Source organism: Phragmites australis, chromosome 22 (assembly GCF_958298935.1).
Source record: "Phragmites australis chromosome 22, lpPhrAust1.1, whole genome shotgun sequence".
In the NCBI taxonomy this organism is placed as follows: Eukaryota; Viridiplantae; Streptophyta; class Magnoliopsida; order Poales; family Poaceae; genus Phragmites; species Phragmites australis.
In genome coordinates, this window is record NC_084942.1 from 19729120 (window position 1) to 19745665 (window position 16546).

Genomic DNA, 16546 nt, shown 5'->3' on the forward strand with positions numbered 1-16546 from the left:
AGATCTAAAACATACAACAATTCAACTCCTAAACAATAAAAGCAGCAACAAAAAATTTACCCTAATACCTGTTCAACCTATGTGTTATGTGTTCGAGAGTGAGTGGGGTTAGGTTACATATAAAGATTGATAATAACAATGAAGGCAAAGTTACTTGTGAAGATCAAGTGACTTTAGATATAAAGTTATGAATTAGATTTTATAGACTAATTTATATACTTTGTGCTTGAAAGTGAGTTGGGGTTAGATTCCATAAGAAAACATGAATTGAATTGACATATTTAATATGTCAAGTTAGAAAAATAAGATCAAGACAAACTTAGTAGACAACTTATATGCTTGATGCTTGCAGTTCATGCCTTGGTGGTGAACCAAATGAAGATGACGTGATAAGTGAGACTCCTATATATGGTGCATGAGGAGCTATCAAGAGACCTTCATTAAGCTTTCGGAGATCAAGTGATGATCAAAATGACAAAGTAAAAATATTGAAGATGCATGATACAAAGTGGATGTCTATGATAAGACGGTGAAGGGCAAGCGATGTTCGACTACAATGGACCATCTAGTGGTGAAGGGCAAGCAAAAAAGTTTGGCGTCGAAGGACAAATGCGATGGTGAAGGACCCCACTCCCTTTGGCAACGTCTACTAATTCAGAACTTAATTTGAAAGCCATATTTCCAAGTGAAGGCTTTGCGCCAATGGATCGTATGAGGCCATGGGAAGCTATGGGTGATTCACATCAATCACAAGAATAATACAAGAAGATATGGAGTGAAGAGCAAAGATTAGACTTAATATGTTGAAGGACATCAATTGGCTTGAAGATACAGAAGAAGTTAAACTTCATGAGTTGATGAACATCAAGCCAAAATCCAAAACAGACATTGCTCAAGGAAAAAATATAAATGATATGGGACTAACGTGCTCAATGAGTCTTGATAAGGTGCATAATCTCAATGATGAAATGACCTTGATGTTGGTGTCCCTCAAGGTGAAAAAACAAGATGGCATGATGGTGTTTCTATTGGTATAGATTTTCTATTTGAATTTGAGTGTAGGAATGCTATACTATTAAGATGGATGCAACGTTGATAGCTTTGTTTATATCTCGATGCTCAAACATGATCTATTCAAGTACTAACTTGAGATAAACTTATCACAACACGTATACTGGGTGGTCTTGATCATGATTTCAATTGGGATAGATAGCCCTCTAAATAATCTTTATGTAGAGTCTAAGATCATCAAAATCGGATATCAGAGTAAAAAGTTATAGTCATTTTAACTAAGCAAACCCATAAGTTATGGGTTAACCCGGATGTTCCAGATTAAATCTGGCCAGGGATCCTCTATGGTAAACTAATGCTTCAACCCAGAAGTTCTGGGTGGATCCAGAAGTTACGGCTTTCTCGGATGTTCTAGATTAAATCCATCCGGGGGTCCTCTGTGGTGAACTAACGTTTCAACCTGGAAGTTCTGGGTTACACTGACTTTTGGGCATAACAGCTAGTTTTTGTGGTTGGATATAAATACACCCCCACCCCCTTTTTTCTTGGGTGCTGCTGTTCCACACGAGAGAAATATCCCCACAACCAATATTTGCTCTCCCCTCTCCAAATTAGATTGAGTTTTGAGAAGAGAAGTGAGTTGGGTTGTGAGATTGAAAAATTTAGTGCAAGTGAGTTAAACTTCATCTTTGAGCACTTGAGTTCATAGCAAGCAAATCTTTGATTATGTTTGTTACTCTTGGAGATCAAGGTCTCCTATATGGCTAGAAGTCACCGGCGAGCACCCAAGCTTATGATGTACCGCAACAAATTTATGAAGGCCCTGATTTTACCTCTGCAAGGGAAGAAATCAAGAGTGAAAGAGACTCTACTCCTTTGGGACCACCTCAACGGAGACATAGAAACCTCGGTGGAGGGATCTAAACATTAGGAAACAAATCGACATGTCTCCTCTCTTGGTTTGCTTGTTCTTGGTGTTCTTGAGCTCATTGACCTTCATACTTGTTATTGCCCAATCTATAGGCTCACACTTGTTTGACTGCAGGTGATCCATGGAATAGCTTGGAAATACTTCTTGGAATATGTGGCGACTTTTGGTTTGAGCTAAAACTCAACAGGAGTAGCTAGATCTCATTTTTGCTTTGTATAGTCAGAAGTTCTGAGTTGAACCCAGAAGTTTCAGATTGAACCCGAAAGTTCTGACCCATCTTTTCGCTGCAAGTTTAAAATTTCAGATAAATGCCTACTCACCCTCCTCCTCTAGGCGACATCATTTTCATTTCAGTCTTATAACTTGATTGGTACGTTACTAGACATAGCTGGCAAAACAAAGGATATACTCCAAGTATAGAAGGACCTAAAATATTTGAAACTCAGACAAGATCTACACCCTGAAGATATGGAAGAAGATGATAAATATTTTGGTCCAGCTAGCTACAGTCTGATTAAGGCGAAGAAAATTGCAATGTGCGAGCGCTTGCATGGAATCAAAGTTCTATCTGGTTACTCCGCTAACATAAAGAGACTAGTAAATATGAAAGATTTGAAATTAACTGGCATAAAGTCTCATGATTGTCATGTTTTGATGACATAGATGCTTCCAATTGCAATTAAAGGTATTCTATTGCCGAAGGTCTAAAATCCAATCATAAAGATGTGTTAATTCTTCAATGCGATATCACAGAAGGCCATCGATCTGATCAAGTTAGAGAAGCTACAGGAAAACATGGTAGAGACTCTATCCCAGCTTGAGGCATGTTTTCCTCCATCATTTTTTGATATCATAGTGCATCTCATTGTTCACATTGTGAAAGAGATACGAATTCTTAGCCTCGTATTTCTGCATCAGACGTACCATTTTGAGAGGTTCATGAAAGTTCCGAAGAAATATGTTCATAACCGAAATCAACCGGAAGACTGCATGGCTAACGGTTGGGGAGCCGAGGAGGTCATTGATTTTTGCGTTGACTAGCATGGCTTGTTGCGGGAGCAGGAATCCCAAAGTTGGATGCTAGATGGCCGTTTGAGTTGGGCAAACCTTTGGTCAAACTAAGATTGGACTCATTGATGAAGATCATGATCATGATCATCATATACATAAATCTCCATCCAAAGGTGAAAGAGGGAGCATATCCTATGGGTTGTGATTTTAAGACTAACATATGTTAAAAGAGATATCTTTTGTAATCTTATGGAGTAATCTACAAGTCCATAGAGGTATGCAATGCTTAATGGTTACAATATGTATCATTGTTAAATCTTTTGTTCATTTAAGCTACCTCTATGCACAATATCGCTTAAACTTACTATCTTGACATATTGTCTAGTTGTGTATATGTTTGAGTCTCATCATAGGTATGGACACATATGGGGGGTTTAGACTATATTATGTGAGTTTTATGAATTATAATCCATGTTCTTTCATCTTGATTGATATCCACATATCTTTTAAATTGAATCCCTTCAAATGGTATTTCTATAGTTGGTATCATTTTATTGGATCATGATTTATGAAGCTCTCTCCTATATGTTCTAATATTTTTCACTTGAGTTCAACATATGTTATATCCTTTTTAGGAGATTTTTTATAATGGGGGAGAATTATGATGACCAAAACAAGTGCAAGATATATGAAGGATGACAAATAGGGAGAAACTCTTGCATAGGTCGATCAAGGGAGATAGTGGCGTTGAAAAAATAGGGAGCCACAGCAAAGGGGGACTAAGTAGTACGACTTTGTGCTCTTTACATTTGATATCATTTATTATTTACAACTTGCTTTGGTTATGTTGTCATCAATCACTAAAAGGGGGCAGATTATAGGAAATATGTCTTTAGGGAGATTGTAGTATTTACTTTAGGGTATGTATGTGATTTTGGTGATTAATGACAACATATTCAATGAAACAAACATATGTGTCAATTATATGCTTTAGTAGGTTTCATGGATACAATATATGAAGAATCCACCGAAGTCGGGATAAAATTTGGTTGAATTGGAGAAGACCCGGAGAAAATGACCTCACCTGATGGTTCGGCACTGGACAAGTTTGTACACGCTAGAGCTTTGTGTCCAGATGTAGTTGATCGCACCGGATAGTACGGTGTTAAGTAAGTTCAACACATCGGATAATAAATAGTGCAAAGAGAAAGCAGAAAATCCCATCGGATGGTCCGGTGCTTAGGAAGTGTGCTCACTGGACCATTTCTAATAGTGAGTGAGGATCACCTCACCGGATGGTTTGGTGCTCAATGTGTAGTACACACCGGAGCATTTCCTAAGGAAGGAAGAGGAAAAGCCATACACCAGATGACGCGGTGATCAATGCTATGTGCACCGGAGGCTTATACCGGAGCATTTTTTGCAGAGAGAGTTCAAGTGGCTCTATTGGCTTAAGACAAATCACTGAATAGTCTAGTGATGTATGATGTGTACACAAGAATATTTTACATAGAGAAGCATGAAGTGGCTCGGTTAGGCTCAAGGCAACATGCTGGATGGTCCGACGATGGAATTGAAAGTATACTAGAATATCCGGTGTTCATAGAGTCTTTGAGTGGAGTTCCAACGGCTTTGATGTTGTAATCACCGGATTATCACATGTTAGTACTATTATTGTCACCGAATCATCCGGTGTTAACATCTTTTCTGAGCCATTGGAAAAACGGCTAGTTGGCGGGTTTGAAACTATAAATACTCCTCCACTCGATCATTTGAGGTTTCTAGAGTCTAGAGAAACTTAGAGACACTTGAGAAGACATCCAAACCACCATAGTGCTTAATGTGATCATCCAAGGCAATTAAGCACACGATTAGTGATGAGTCTTTTTGCTGTATTTTTTTCTAAGTTCCCCTCTTTACTTTCTTCTTTCCCACTAAGGCATTTGAGTTTTTCTAAAGAGTTTTAGAGATGATTAGGAAACCTCAAATACATACATGACACAAAAGGCACATAAACTAAAGACATCCATTTTTGAAACATTTTAAAATACTCAAAACATGATTTAAAAGATGCCCTAATGGTAATGCATGCTTAATTCCTAAATTCGGATCTTTGGGCCGTGACAAATCCTCCCCTCTTAGAAGACTCTCATCCCGAGATTCGGTAACTCAGGGACGAGCGCGATGGGCTACACACCGCCACAAGGCAAGGGATGGACATTTTTTGTGGCGAGATGTCTAAGAGGATTGTTTTTCTCCAATGTTGAGGCGATGGAACTACGAACATGCTACAACTATGAGCAACTATGAGGATGCATGTTCAAGAATCAGGTGTTGTCTGGGCATGCACATTGAGCTAGGCAATGCGTTTTACACAAAAGTCAGTAGTCGAACCATTAACACCTCACACGTTTTCAACCCAAAACCCAAAATGATCTAACACACGCGATTACTCTTTGTGGAATAATATGGCTAAACCCGTTATATATCTCGCAAACAAAACTACGTACTAACCTTGCGTTACTTAAGCTAGACTACCCCTATCGATCTAACCCTATTTCCTAAATGAGTGCATAGGAAAACTTCTGCATGAAAGATCTTCTCCTGCGTGAAAGAATACAGATAATCAATAATTCAAGGCAGGGGAAATAATGCATCAATATAGGCTCTGCCCATAAAACCCGACATCGACTCACTAACATGCAAACATATATAAAGCATAATTTATCAATTGAGACGACATATGATCCAAAATAATAGGTACAGTATGCTTAGATACTTACCTTGCTGCTTTTCTTCGATTCGGGATCAAACGTGAAACCCCTTTTTCGAAAACCCACCACACTCTGGATCAACGATCACTAAAATGCACCGCAATAATCACGATGATATGCTACAAAAGAATTTATGTGATGCATGCTTATAAAAACACTAGTAAAAGAATGCTCGGACGATTAGCTACAAAAGGTTCCAAATATCGGCCAAGACGACCTAAGGTGTCAAGGTTCTGTGAAGCTGGCAGTCAGACCGGGGAATAAGTGGCGATCAGACCGAGGAAGGGCTGGCAGTTAGACCGGTAGCTTTTCTACACGATCGGGTGGTTAGACCGCCGAGTTGCAGAGAGGTTTGGCGCTTGGCGGTCAGACTAAACCCTGGGGCGATCAAACCATGGGGCATGGCGGTCAGACCAGTCCAATTGTTGTCTAACACCCGATTGTGGGTCTTAACGTGAAGCTGATTGGCTAAGTTTCATCCTGGCGGTCAGATCGACCAAGATGGCGGTCAGACCTCTAGGGCCTATCGACAGCGCCTTGGTGATGCCGCTGGCAGCTCCGATGACGCCTTCGACTATGAAGGGTACCAAAACATCCTATGAGACTAGTAGAGTACTTCTAGGGTAGTCTAGACAACATCTACCGGGTTGATTTGGAAAATTCCACGGATAGGATCCAATCTAGGGTTAATTTCGGGCCTAAATGAGATGGCAGCCGATTCGAGCCCGGATATGACAAAAAAGGGTAGGGAATGTCTCACCTCGGCGTAAGGGAAGTTCCTAATGGAACAATCCACTCCAGAAAAACTCTGACTTGGAGATCGGGCTCCAGGGTGACGTGTGGGCTCGAGGGCGATGAATGCTCCTTCGGCGAAAGGATGAAGGGGATGAGCTTGGTTAAGTCCTAGGGAAGCTTCGGGAAGTCATATCTGTCGATCTCCGGACTTCGTGGTGGTCGAGGTGGAGCTCTCCTCTCTCCCCGGCTTGGGGCTCACTCCGGTGATGAAGAAGCTTGGGGACGACATAGGGGACTCGTGGACGACCTCCTCCTTCGATCTTTAGCCTCCGGTGAGCTCGAGGTGGAGGGGGAGGGGGATCTCCTCTCTGCTCCTCCTCTCTCTCTCCTTCTCTCTCTCTCTTTCGTGGGGGGAGGAGAACAGATGAGGGTGGTTGAGCGGATAAGATTTTGGCGATGATTTTAAGTGGCGGTTCTGCACGCCTCTGGTGATCAGACCATGATACCCCGGTTAGACTACGAGAGCAGTCTTTTTTGCTGATTTTTTTCTATGTTTTCCTCTTTACTTTCTTCTTTCCCACCAAGTCATTTGGGTTTTCCTAAAGAGTTTTGCAGATGATTAGGAAACCTCAAACACATACATGATGGAAAGCACGCATAAACTAAAGACATCCGTTTTCAAAACATTTTAAAATACTCAAAACATGATTTAAAAGATGCCCTAATGCTAATGCATGCTTAATGCCTAATTTCGCATCTATGGGCCGTGACAGTGGACGTAGAGACCCTTGCCTTAGTGGATCAAACTCTAAAGTGATCACAGCGGCAAGTAACCGAAAGATATGCTTGTGGTGAGGCATTGTCTTGGTGGCTTAACCTACTCGAGGCCTTGGTGACTTAAGGGCTATGACCGGGTGCGGACCAAGAGTATATTCTTAGTCAAGATCCAATGTGGACTAGGGGCGATATTCATGCCATCGATACCGTAGAATAAAAATTATTGTGCTGAGTTTCTTCTCTCTACCTTATTTACATTTCCGTACATACTTGCAGTTTACCTTTCTAGATAGGTTGTAAGCTTTTTTTTATCGGTAGAGTAGACACATTAGATAAACCTAGAGTATATTTAGATAGAATTTGATATAGGTTTATCTTGTGTAGTTTTTTGAGCTGAATAGATTCTAAGTGTACTAATTCACTCTCCCTTCTTAGGACGTCACCGATCCTTACAACAGGTAAACTCAATTATTTAATCTTCATATCGATTGCATCTAAGTTTAATTGGTATTTATATTCACGTACAAGGCGTACACAAGATACTGCAAAAAGAATATTGTCTATCATCCATATAGGAAGGAGTATGATGTAAAAACTGACTTTACGATACGTATGAAATATTCATAACTTGCATTTTCTACTAAATAAAAATGTTCAATTCGTTCAACTGATGAATCATTTCCTCTTAAAATGTATGAGGCAACCACCCGGTAATAATCTCTGCGGGTTCTATGCTCTTAGTTTTATGCACATATTCAACGGAGACGGAGACACTGTTATGTTTAACGATCTTGAGATATGAAATTACATTTCTTTCTTTTCAATTTCTTTACAAGTTCAAAGACTAATTCTTTTGATTTTTCAAACATAGCTCTTTAAACACCGCACAAGTACGATACTCCACGCGGAAATATATGTCATTCAAGAACATATCGTCAAGTTCTTCATCAAACATGCTATCAATCCAAATAGCGAGTTTCATGAATCGATTGTGTTAGAGACTTTCATATGGCACCATACATTCTAGTAGAGAGTATACTACAAGGAGAAAGTCTACTATAAACTTTGACCACTAGAATGTTATTATTGATTGTTTCTCTAATTCATTGTAATTGTGTTGAATAATTTCTCAATTTATGTATATATATTTTCTTGATTAAATATGTGTCATATTGTATGCATGTATTAAGATGGAGAGAGACAGAGAGATGAGAGAGTGGGAGGAGAGAGAGGCAAAATATTGCTAGCTTAAGACTTCAGCCAGCAGTAATTTTAGGTATCATGATAGTGATAATAACCTTCACAACTGGTTTTGAGGCTAGCAGTGATATGTCGAAAACTATTATTATTTGTTACCTACTGTTAGCTGAAAAATCAATAGTAAAAATGTTTCTGTAGCAGTGTTTGTATGCATTGCCGCATTTGCAATCGATCCTTTTCATGTCTCGCAAAATACTTTGACCGAAAATATCACCCTTCTTGGAAAATCTGTATTTATAAAGGCCATGCCTTGAGCCGATAAGTTTTGACAATATTTGATAATAACTTCCACATCTGATTTTTCAAAGAGTTTCGGAGGTTCTAAATTTGTGCCAATGCATCAAGAGATGACAGTGACCATGCGTGTTGGAAATGACTGCACACGGCATCGAGAGAGACAACAGTTACCACTGGCCTCTTCACACAGGTTCCAGAAAGCCACACGTTTGAGATGCATGCACCTGACAAAATCGACTCAAGTCACATCCCTGCACGACCTCCACAAAAAATGGCGGCTGCACGTGGAAAAAGAAGATCCGCATGACCACTCGGTTTATTATGCCGCTTCGACGCCTCGTGTACGCATCTGAAAAGGCTAGAATTTTTCTTTTTGTCGATACGAGCACGCATTCCGTTTTGATTTTCTGCTTTTTTTTCCCCCTCATGAACAGCATGAGTCGAGAGAAGTTCGAGTAGCCAAATAGAGGTGCAAACCCCCTTGAGTTACCCTTAACCATTTGTTCCTCTGACGGAACAAATTAAATCCATTTTATGCATCTTAGCCGACTGAATTGCACCTGATCCAAGAATTACGTGCCCTTTAGTCGATTGCCTCAAAAAAAATATTTTTGCCTAATATTGATTTGCTTTCATCATCCAAGGATCGAATCCCCTGGACATCGAGGAACATCGCTGGTAATATTTGTTGTTGTTACGCCGCTAACCATATGCCATCACTGCATTCAGGTTAGTGGCAAATGCCACACCATCTCTTCATTCCGTCAAAGTAATATAATATGAATTCACTCCCTCCTATATTGTGATTATTTGTTTCACAGAAACCCCAACTCTAAGCAAGCAACAATTAAACCTGTAACTCATTGTAGCACACGCTTAAGGCACTCTACACACATCACTATTCTCACTCTATTAGTTCTCACCTCCGGGGTCTATGATTTTCAGAAGCGCTTTTGATCCGATATGAACTACGATAATATTTTGTTATGCTCCTAGCGCGTATGGGGTAAATTGGAACAACAACATCGGCGAGTCCATGAGCCTCTTTGGGGTGCAAGGTGAGCAAATGTGCATGGTTTGAAATGTCATCACGATTGTAGTTCAAAATAAACTCAGACCCTGTTTGGAATGCATGTCGATTTCTATCATAGCAAGAATTGTTCCATTGTCTTATAATTGCCTTCGAGATTCTCGTTTCCCACTCGGTTCGTAAACGATCAGGATCCTCGGTCGGTAAAGTCAGCTGATTTCAATGTGAACCGTTGGATGGTAGATGGATCGACGGGATGATAGGCTACATTGTATTATGAATAGTAAAAGCAGCGTAATAATCGACGGAATTGCTACAGACCTGTTGCTACAGTATTTGAACTCATGGTGTTATTCATTCTCTTACATTTTACCGTTCCTCTTTGATTTCACCGAGGAAGAATTCGTTTGTAAGAAGTTTGTAGTGGCATTTCTTGCTCTAATTTTGGGTGTTCCTCCCATCACAAAACAATGAAAAATTCTCATCCACCCGATGTACATCGTACGGCTGACAGGGCCCCTCCTATCTCCTCTGCCTCCTCCCATTGTCGCCGTCTCTTCCCCACTGCAACAGTTGGAGCTGGCAACTTGGCGCCCCCCCCCCCCCCCCTTCGCCTTCTTCTGGTTTCCCTCCTCTCTCCCTCCGCCTCCGCCTCATCAAGATAAGGCTACATGACCATGCTTCCAGAAGCTTCTGGAACCTCGCGCTGAGTGAGACCCAACCGCCGGCGCCCGCTAATGCAGAGGCTGCATGAGTAGTCGCGCTGCCGCCGCCGCCGCCGTCGCAGCAGCAGAGGAGCGCCGTCGCCGCCGTCGCAGCAGCAGAGGAGCCATAGGGATGCTCGCCGCCGCCTCCGCTCTCCTCGCCTCGCCGCAGGCGCCACTGGGACATCGGTCCCTCTCCGGCGCTTGGAGGCTGCGCCTGAGGCCCGCCTCCCCCGGCGTCGCCGCGCTCAGGTGAGTGTCTACTGGCTGTCGGTTCGCGCTCGCACCGCAAAGGCGGCTCCTTTGGGTGCGCGAGGAGTAGGCTTCCCTTGATGAGAGCCGCGTCTTTGAAAGCTCTATGCTTGCAAGGAAGATGAAGGGTAGTTTGCTAGCATGAGAGATTTGGGGTGGAGAGATAATTGTGCAAGTTTGGTTGGAGTTGGGGGAAGTTGCTTCCTCGGGATTTTGGTGACCTAAACATTGGTATGTTATTGGTGTTGGGGAGAGGTCATAGGTGGATTGTGGCTCTTTGGAGCTTCCCCCTTTGTTTCGGGGGACTAGTTACCCTGTGCTTTTGTAACTCTGTATGTTTGCTTGTGGGCATTTGTGTTGAACAGAAAGGCCGATCGAGCCATAACCCATAAGAGAGTTTAATGGAATTGGAAATTGAGATGACATGACGGCACTGTTTATATTCTTGTGTTACAATTTTAAAATTGACACAAGGATCAAAATACAATATTTTATCTTGAAATGTCTGTTAATTTATAACTTTCCTAGATCACTAACGTGTAATGTTTTTTCAGGCTACACAATTTTGTCCCAAAGTGTTACATAGCGAAGGTTGAGGTTGATGTTAGCAATGTAAATAAAGAAGAGGCTTTCGACGATCACCCACCACTGCCACCGGGCTGTTCCATTCCAGTTGTTCCATTCCGAGGAGATGTTCTAGATTCTAGTCCTTTCCCGCTGCATGATAGGGCTTCCTGTCCTTCTGATTTCGAAGAGTTGCCAGTACGAATATTCTTCTCTTTCCAATGTTCTTTGTTGAATACCTTCCTTTTGTTCTCTTGTAATAATCTGTTTATAATGCAGGTCTTATCTGAAGGAGAGCAACATACATTGGCCTCCACTCCAGCTCATCCTGCTGGACTATATTGTAAGGGACTTTTTTCAGGATCATATCATTGGATTATCTTTATTACTGTTTACAACATTAAATAATGCAAATATGGTTCACAGTTTTTGGACAAAAGTAAATTCATGTTATGGATAGCTCTATAATTCTAATATTTTCAAAACCTAGTATGTGACCAACAGGAGCAATAACTGCATCTGACCCCTATGGATTCCGTTTAACTTTTTAAGATTCATTTCTCATGGAACTTAGACACTCTTTACACATCATATGACGTTGATGCAGCTCTATATGCCAGTTACTTATTTGGTAACTTGGTGGAACAACTATGGAATTTCGCTTGGCCTGCTGCCCTGGCAATTCTGCATCGAAGCCTATTGCCTGTGGCTATTGTCGGTTTCTTCACAAAGGTACTTGCCATTGCACTAAATATAAGAGAGGCCTTTCGTATCAATAATCTAATTTATTTTATGATGTCCAGCTCTCAGTGTTTATTGGGGCACCAATAGTTGGCAAACTTATGGATCATTTCCCTCGAATACCCATGTACACAGCATTGAATGCTGTCCAGGTTCTTGTCTTTATCTTCTCTAGTTTCTTAGATTATGAGCAAATAAAGGCAAGTTGTTATTAGTTCATATGCAACACAACAAATAAACCTGAATTGATGATAGTTCTCTGTGCAACCTGGTCTGGCAGGTTGCCACTCAGTTGATATCAGCTACAATGGTCATCTATGCTCTCACAAATGTGAGCCATGCATCTACAACAGCCGTGGTTCTCAGACCTTGGTTCATTGCTCTAGTGGCAGCTGGAGCTATTGAAAGACTTGCAGGGTTGGCATTAGGAGTTGCCATGGAGCGGGACTGGGTTGTGCTGGTAGGGTTGCTAATCCTCATACTAGTTTTGAGGACTGCTGTTTTGTTTGACTTAGGAAATAATTATTTTGAGACGGAACTAAGGAATTTAAAACAGTTAGAAACGTAAAATTTGTTATCACAAAAAACCATTGGAAATTTCAGAATAGCTTGCTTCAGGCTTCAAACAACTTCTTCTCTTACTGGTCTTTTTCTCTGTGAAGTTAGCAGGAACAAACAGACCTGTTGCATTAGCCCAAGCTAATGCTGTGCTTAATCGACTTGATCTTCTATGTGAGGTGAGATTTTTTTGCACTCTCAAGCTTTGCATATCAGCTCCTTCTTTAATTGACGGAGACTTCAGCACACAACAGAGCTAATTGTTTGGCCGATCTTGTTATTTAATTTGTTTGTTCGCCAATCGCTGCACACAATATATTGATTGGAGTGGACAAGTTATAGTTGCATAACCATTTTGGGATTATTGCAGACAGTTGGTGCTTCAGCTTTCGGCCTTCTGCTGTCAAAATACCATCCTGTGACCTGTTTGAAGATTGCCTGTGGTCTAATGATATGCAGTTTTCCTGTTCTGGTATACCAGATTTATCTTCTTCACTCTTGAAACTTGAATAGCCTGACATAGCTTACTCACAGGATATATGGACTTTTCAGGTTATGTTGGGTCAACTAATTAACATTGTCTCCTGTCATGCACTTGATTCCTCTAGAACCGCCACTGATGAAGCTATTTGTATTGATCTATTGGATGTCCGCAAGATAGGTGAGGAACTTTGATATGATTAGTCATTTAGTTTCAGTTCTGACGATGGTCTAACATTCTCTTTAACCTTCAGTTCAAAATAGCTTGAGTGCAATCAGACATGGCTGGAATGAGTATAAGCAGCAGACAGTTCTACCTGCAAGTGCAGCTACGGTGTTCCTAAATTTCAATGTTGCACTTGCTCCGGGTGCCATAATGACTGCATTACTGATGCATCGTGGTAGGTTTCACTTCCGGTTCAATTCTGTATAACTCCCATAAAACTCACTCTAGAAGACCATAACATATTTATCAATTTTGGACAGGTATTAGCCCGTCCATTGTTGGTGCTTTCAGTGGATTGTGTTCTATCATGGGCCTTGTTGCAACATTCATCTCCTCAAGTCTGGTGAAGAGAGTTGGAATTCTGAAGGTTTGACCTACACCTTGTTAATTCTGTTTCCATAATTTCTTTCACAATTGATGCAAATGGCTTATGTTATACCAGGCAGGAGCCGCTGGATTGATATTTCAAGCATCACTCCTGTCAGTTGCTCTCACAGTGTATTGGGCTGGTTCAATTTCGCAACAGACACCTCTACATATTTTCCTCGCTTCCATTGTAAGGATGAAATCTTAACCTCGCATCCCCCTTTCGGTAGAATTTAGTCAAACACTACATTTAGTCCTTGTGTCCATTCTGTGTTAATTTGCAGGCATTGTCACGGTTGGGCCACATGTCTTATGATGTTGTGGGGACACAGATCGTCCAAACAGGTGTTCCTGCTTCAAAAGCAAATCTTATCGGCGGAATGGAGGTTTCAATTGCAAGCCTTGCAGAGTTAGTCATGCTTGCTATGGCTATTATTGCGAACGATGTTTCCCATTTCGGCTTCTTGGCAATCCTGTCCGTGTCATCAGTTGCTGGGGCAGCATGGATGTTCTGTCAGTGGTTAGCAAATCCTACTGATGAGCAGAGGGAACTCTTCATGTTCGATCCCCTTTACCAAGTTCAAGCAATGTAAGCATTGATTTGCTATTTTTGCAATTACTTTATTGGGTGTTACTAGTTTTCCAGTGCTTGAAGCCAACTTATGTTTCAATCACCATCCTAATCACTTGGATCAACAGTTGGTTTCAAGAACTTGAAAAATAGTAAAACTGTACTTTATTAGGATATCAGGGTTCAAAAGTATTTGACCTTCATACTAGAGTTAATTGACTTAAGTGATAAGTGTATCTCTGAATCTCATTCTCTGACAAGATATTTGCATCACTGTTTTTTCACTTGGCTATTGATCTAGAGCTGAAACTACAAATATCAAAGGTCCAAAGAAAGTATATTAATCAGTCCTAATAATATGTTGCATCATCATTGTGCAAGCAATTATGCATGCTTCAACCTTCAGACCTCCTGTGACTTAGAAGTGACACATTACGCCCATCTTATCTTGCAGATAGTAGATGAAGCATGATGCTCCAACACAGCCAGGAAAACAGTAGGTGCCTAGTTGGCTGCTGGTGCTGGTCCTGGACTCCAAAGAGGATCTGCAATACCCTTAAGTTGATCTGAAGAGATGCTGTGACATTTTGGTTCAATACGGCATACACTTAGGACAGAAGCATGTGCCCCTCTTAGTCTCAGCCATGCGTAGAACACATAATTCAATTTGCACTCATTTTTCCTCCCCACCTATTGTACAGTACAGCTACGATCAGTTTAATTGTTACTTGTTATAGGTGATGTAGATCAACATTAACAGTCAAATTTAGTATTAAAATCAATAAACTTTACACCCCCGCCCCCCTTCTCTCTGTAATACTGCAAATGTGTAACTGAATACTGTAGTGAATGTTGTGTCTTCTCTCTTCTGTCCTTATTGTTGCATTGTTCCTAGAGTTGTCAATCTAAACACTGTTTGGTTGCTTGTGTAATTAGCTGAGTTAATTACTCAGGATGGTGCTGTGGTGTAGTCGGTTACGTTAGTCTCACACACTAAAGGTCCCCAGTTCGAGCCTGGGCAGCACCAATTGATTCTGAATGTTTCTTCCCTTGTTTCTGATAAGGTATGAACCTGCCACCGTGTCAAAATTTCCTCTTTTATTCTCTTTGCATAAACACATTCGATAGGAAATTGGCCTTGTGGTGTTGGCTTTTGTATTCTGATTATACAGCAAGCTAAATCTTCCGGGAAAAAAAAATCAACAATGAACCTGGTACCTGAACTGTTTGTCTCATCAGCAATGTGGTTTATGACAGTAATGGTGCATATGCTGTGTTGTAAAAACAGCATTTTGAGTAGTGTACATGGCCCCGTTACTTTACAGTTTGCACACCCGGGTTGTGGACAATTTTGCGGTTGTATAAAAATTCGCTTCAGCAAGCTAATTCTTGACTATTTTATAGGAAAAATTGTCACTATACTATACTCTCTTCTACTTTGCCAAAATACCATTGAACTGTCTCAATGACAGGTGGGATCTGACCCCATATGTCATAGACATACCAGTGGTATTTTGGTAAAGTGTAAATCTTTATAATGGTAAAAGGGCAATTTTTCTTTTTTTATTTCTGTTTGTTTCAATGACCTACATGACCCCATTTGAAAGTACAAAGTTTTGATCAACTAACTATTTGACAAATGCTGTATGGCAGTATTTTTCGGAGTTTTGGCTCTAACTAAACGACCCTTTTGCTTCTTAGATATGAAAATTATTTAATAAATGATACTTGTTAATATGTTTGATACTCGGAGTAAGTCTAACTTGTATAGTTTAACAACTTTTTGTTGTCAATTCAAGAAATCATAATGGTGGCCCTTTAGATCATTTAATTTGTAAAGGTTAGGGTGGACATCTACAATTATGGTGTTTAATATGACCTTTGCCATCAATAGAAATAAATCTGTAGGATTTTTTTTCTCGAAAACGCAGAAAGGCTGCGTGTCATTGTATTAAGAAGAAAAGTGATCTAGTTTATAAGAGAAACTAAGCCCAAAAATCTTAACAAGCATAACATTACAACCCGCGGATTCCAGGCCACGCGTAAGACACGGCAAGAAACAAAGAAAGAAAGAACCCTCAAACCCTTTGTACAACCAGACGACGAGTCGTGGCTAAACAGCGTACAACCCGGCAACCACAACAAATAGCAAACAACCTAGCACTCCAGATCGACCAAATGGCACCCATGCCAAGCAACTGTGCCCAGGTAGCACCTCAACCAGGATAACTCGATAACTCAACAGGCGGAGATCTGCTCCCACGCCTGACTATCCAACTCAGTCGGCGACTCCCACGCCAAACCGCAAGCAACAAACG

At 40.9% G+C, this 16546-nt stretch overlaps 1 protein-coding gene across 2 annotated transcripts; it reads left to right on the forward strand.

Moving 5' to 3' along the window:
- Positions 1 to 10365: 10365 nt before the first annotated feature.
- Positions 10366 to 15097, forward strand: LOC133905068 (solute carrier family 40 member 2, chloroplastic-like). Of its 2 annotated transcripts, XM_062346773.1 has the most exons (15): positions 10366 to 10539; positions 10571 to 10722; positions 11277 to 11484; positions 11566 to 11629; positions 11894 to 12018; positions 12090 to 12179; positions 12308 to 12487; positions 12690 to 12764; positions 12956 to 13057; positions 13138 to 13246; positions 13320 to 13466; positions 13552 to 13658; positions 13734 to 13847; positions 13942 to 14246; positions 14683 to 15097. In XM_062346773.1, the coding sequence occupies exons 2-15, from the start codon at positions 10604 to 10606 to the stop codon at positions 14684 to 14686; spliced, it is 1749 nt and encodes a 582-aa protein (XP_062202757.1). In that variant the 5' UTR covers positions 10366 to 10539; positions 10571 to 10603; the 3' UTR covers positions 14687 to 15097. The 2 variants fall into 2 exon arrangements, with proteins under 2 accessions (XP_062202757.1, XP_062202756.1); XM_062346772.1 differs by having other exon boundaries at positions 10366 to 10722.
- The last annotated feature ends 1449 nt before the right edge of the window (positions 15098 to 16546 follow it).

Excerpts from the sequence above, each read along its gene's own strand:
- LOC133905068 (XM_062346772.1), top strand. The coding sequence starts at position 10,517 with ATGAGTAGTCGCGCTGCCGCCGCCGCCGCCGTCGCAGCAGCAGAGGAG. Across the intron at positions 12,180-12,307 it reads CAGCATTGAATGCTGTCCAG|GTTGCCACTCAGTTGATATC; the intron begins GTTCTTGTCTTT and ends CTGGTCTGGCAG. Across the intron at positions 13,848-13,941 it reads ATATTTTCCTCGCTTCCATT|GCATTGTCACGGTTGGGCCA; the intron begins GTAAGGATGAAA and ends GTTAATTTGCAG.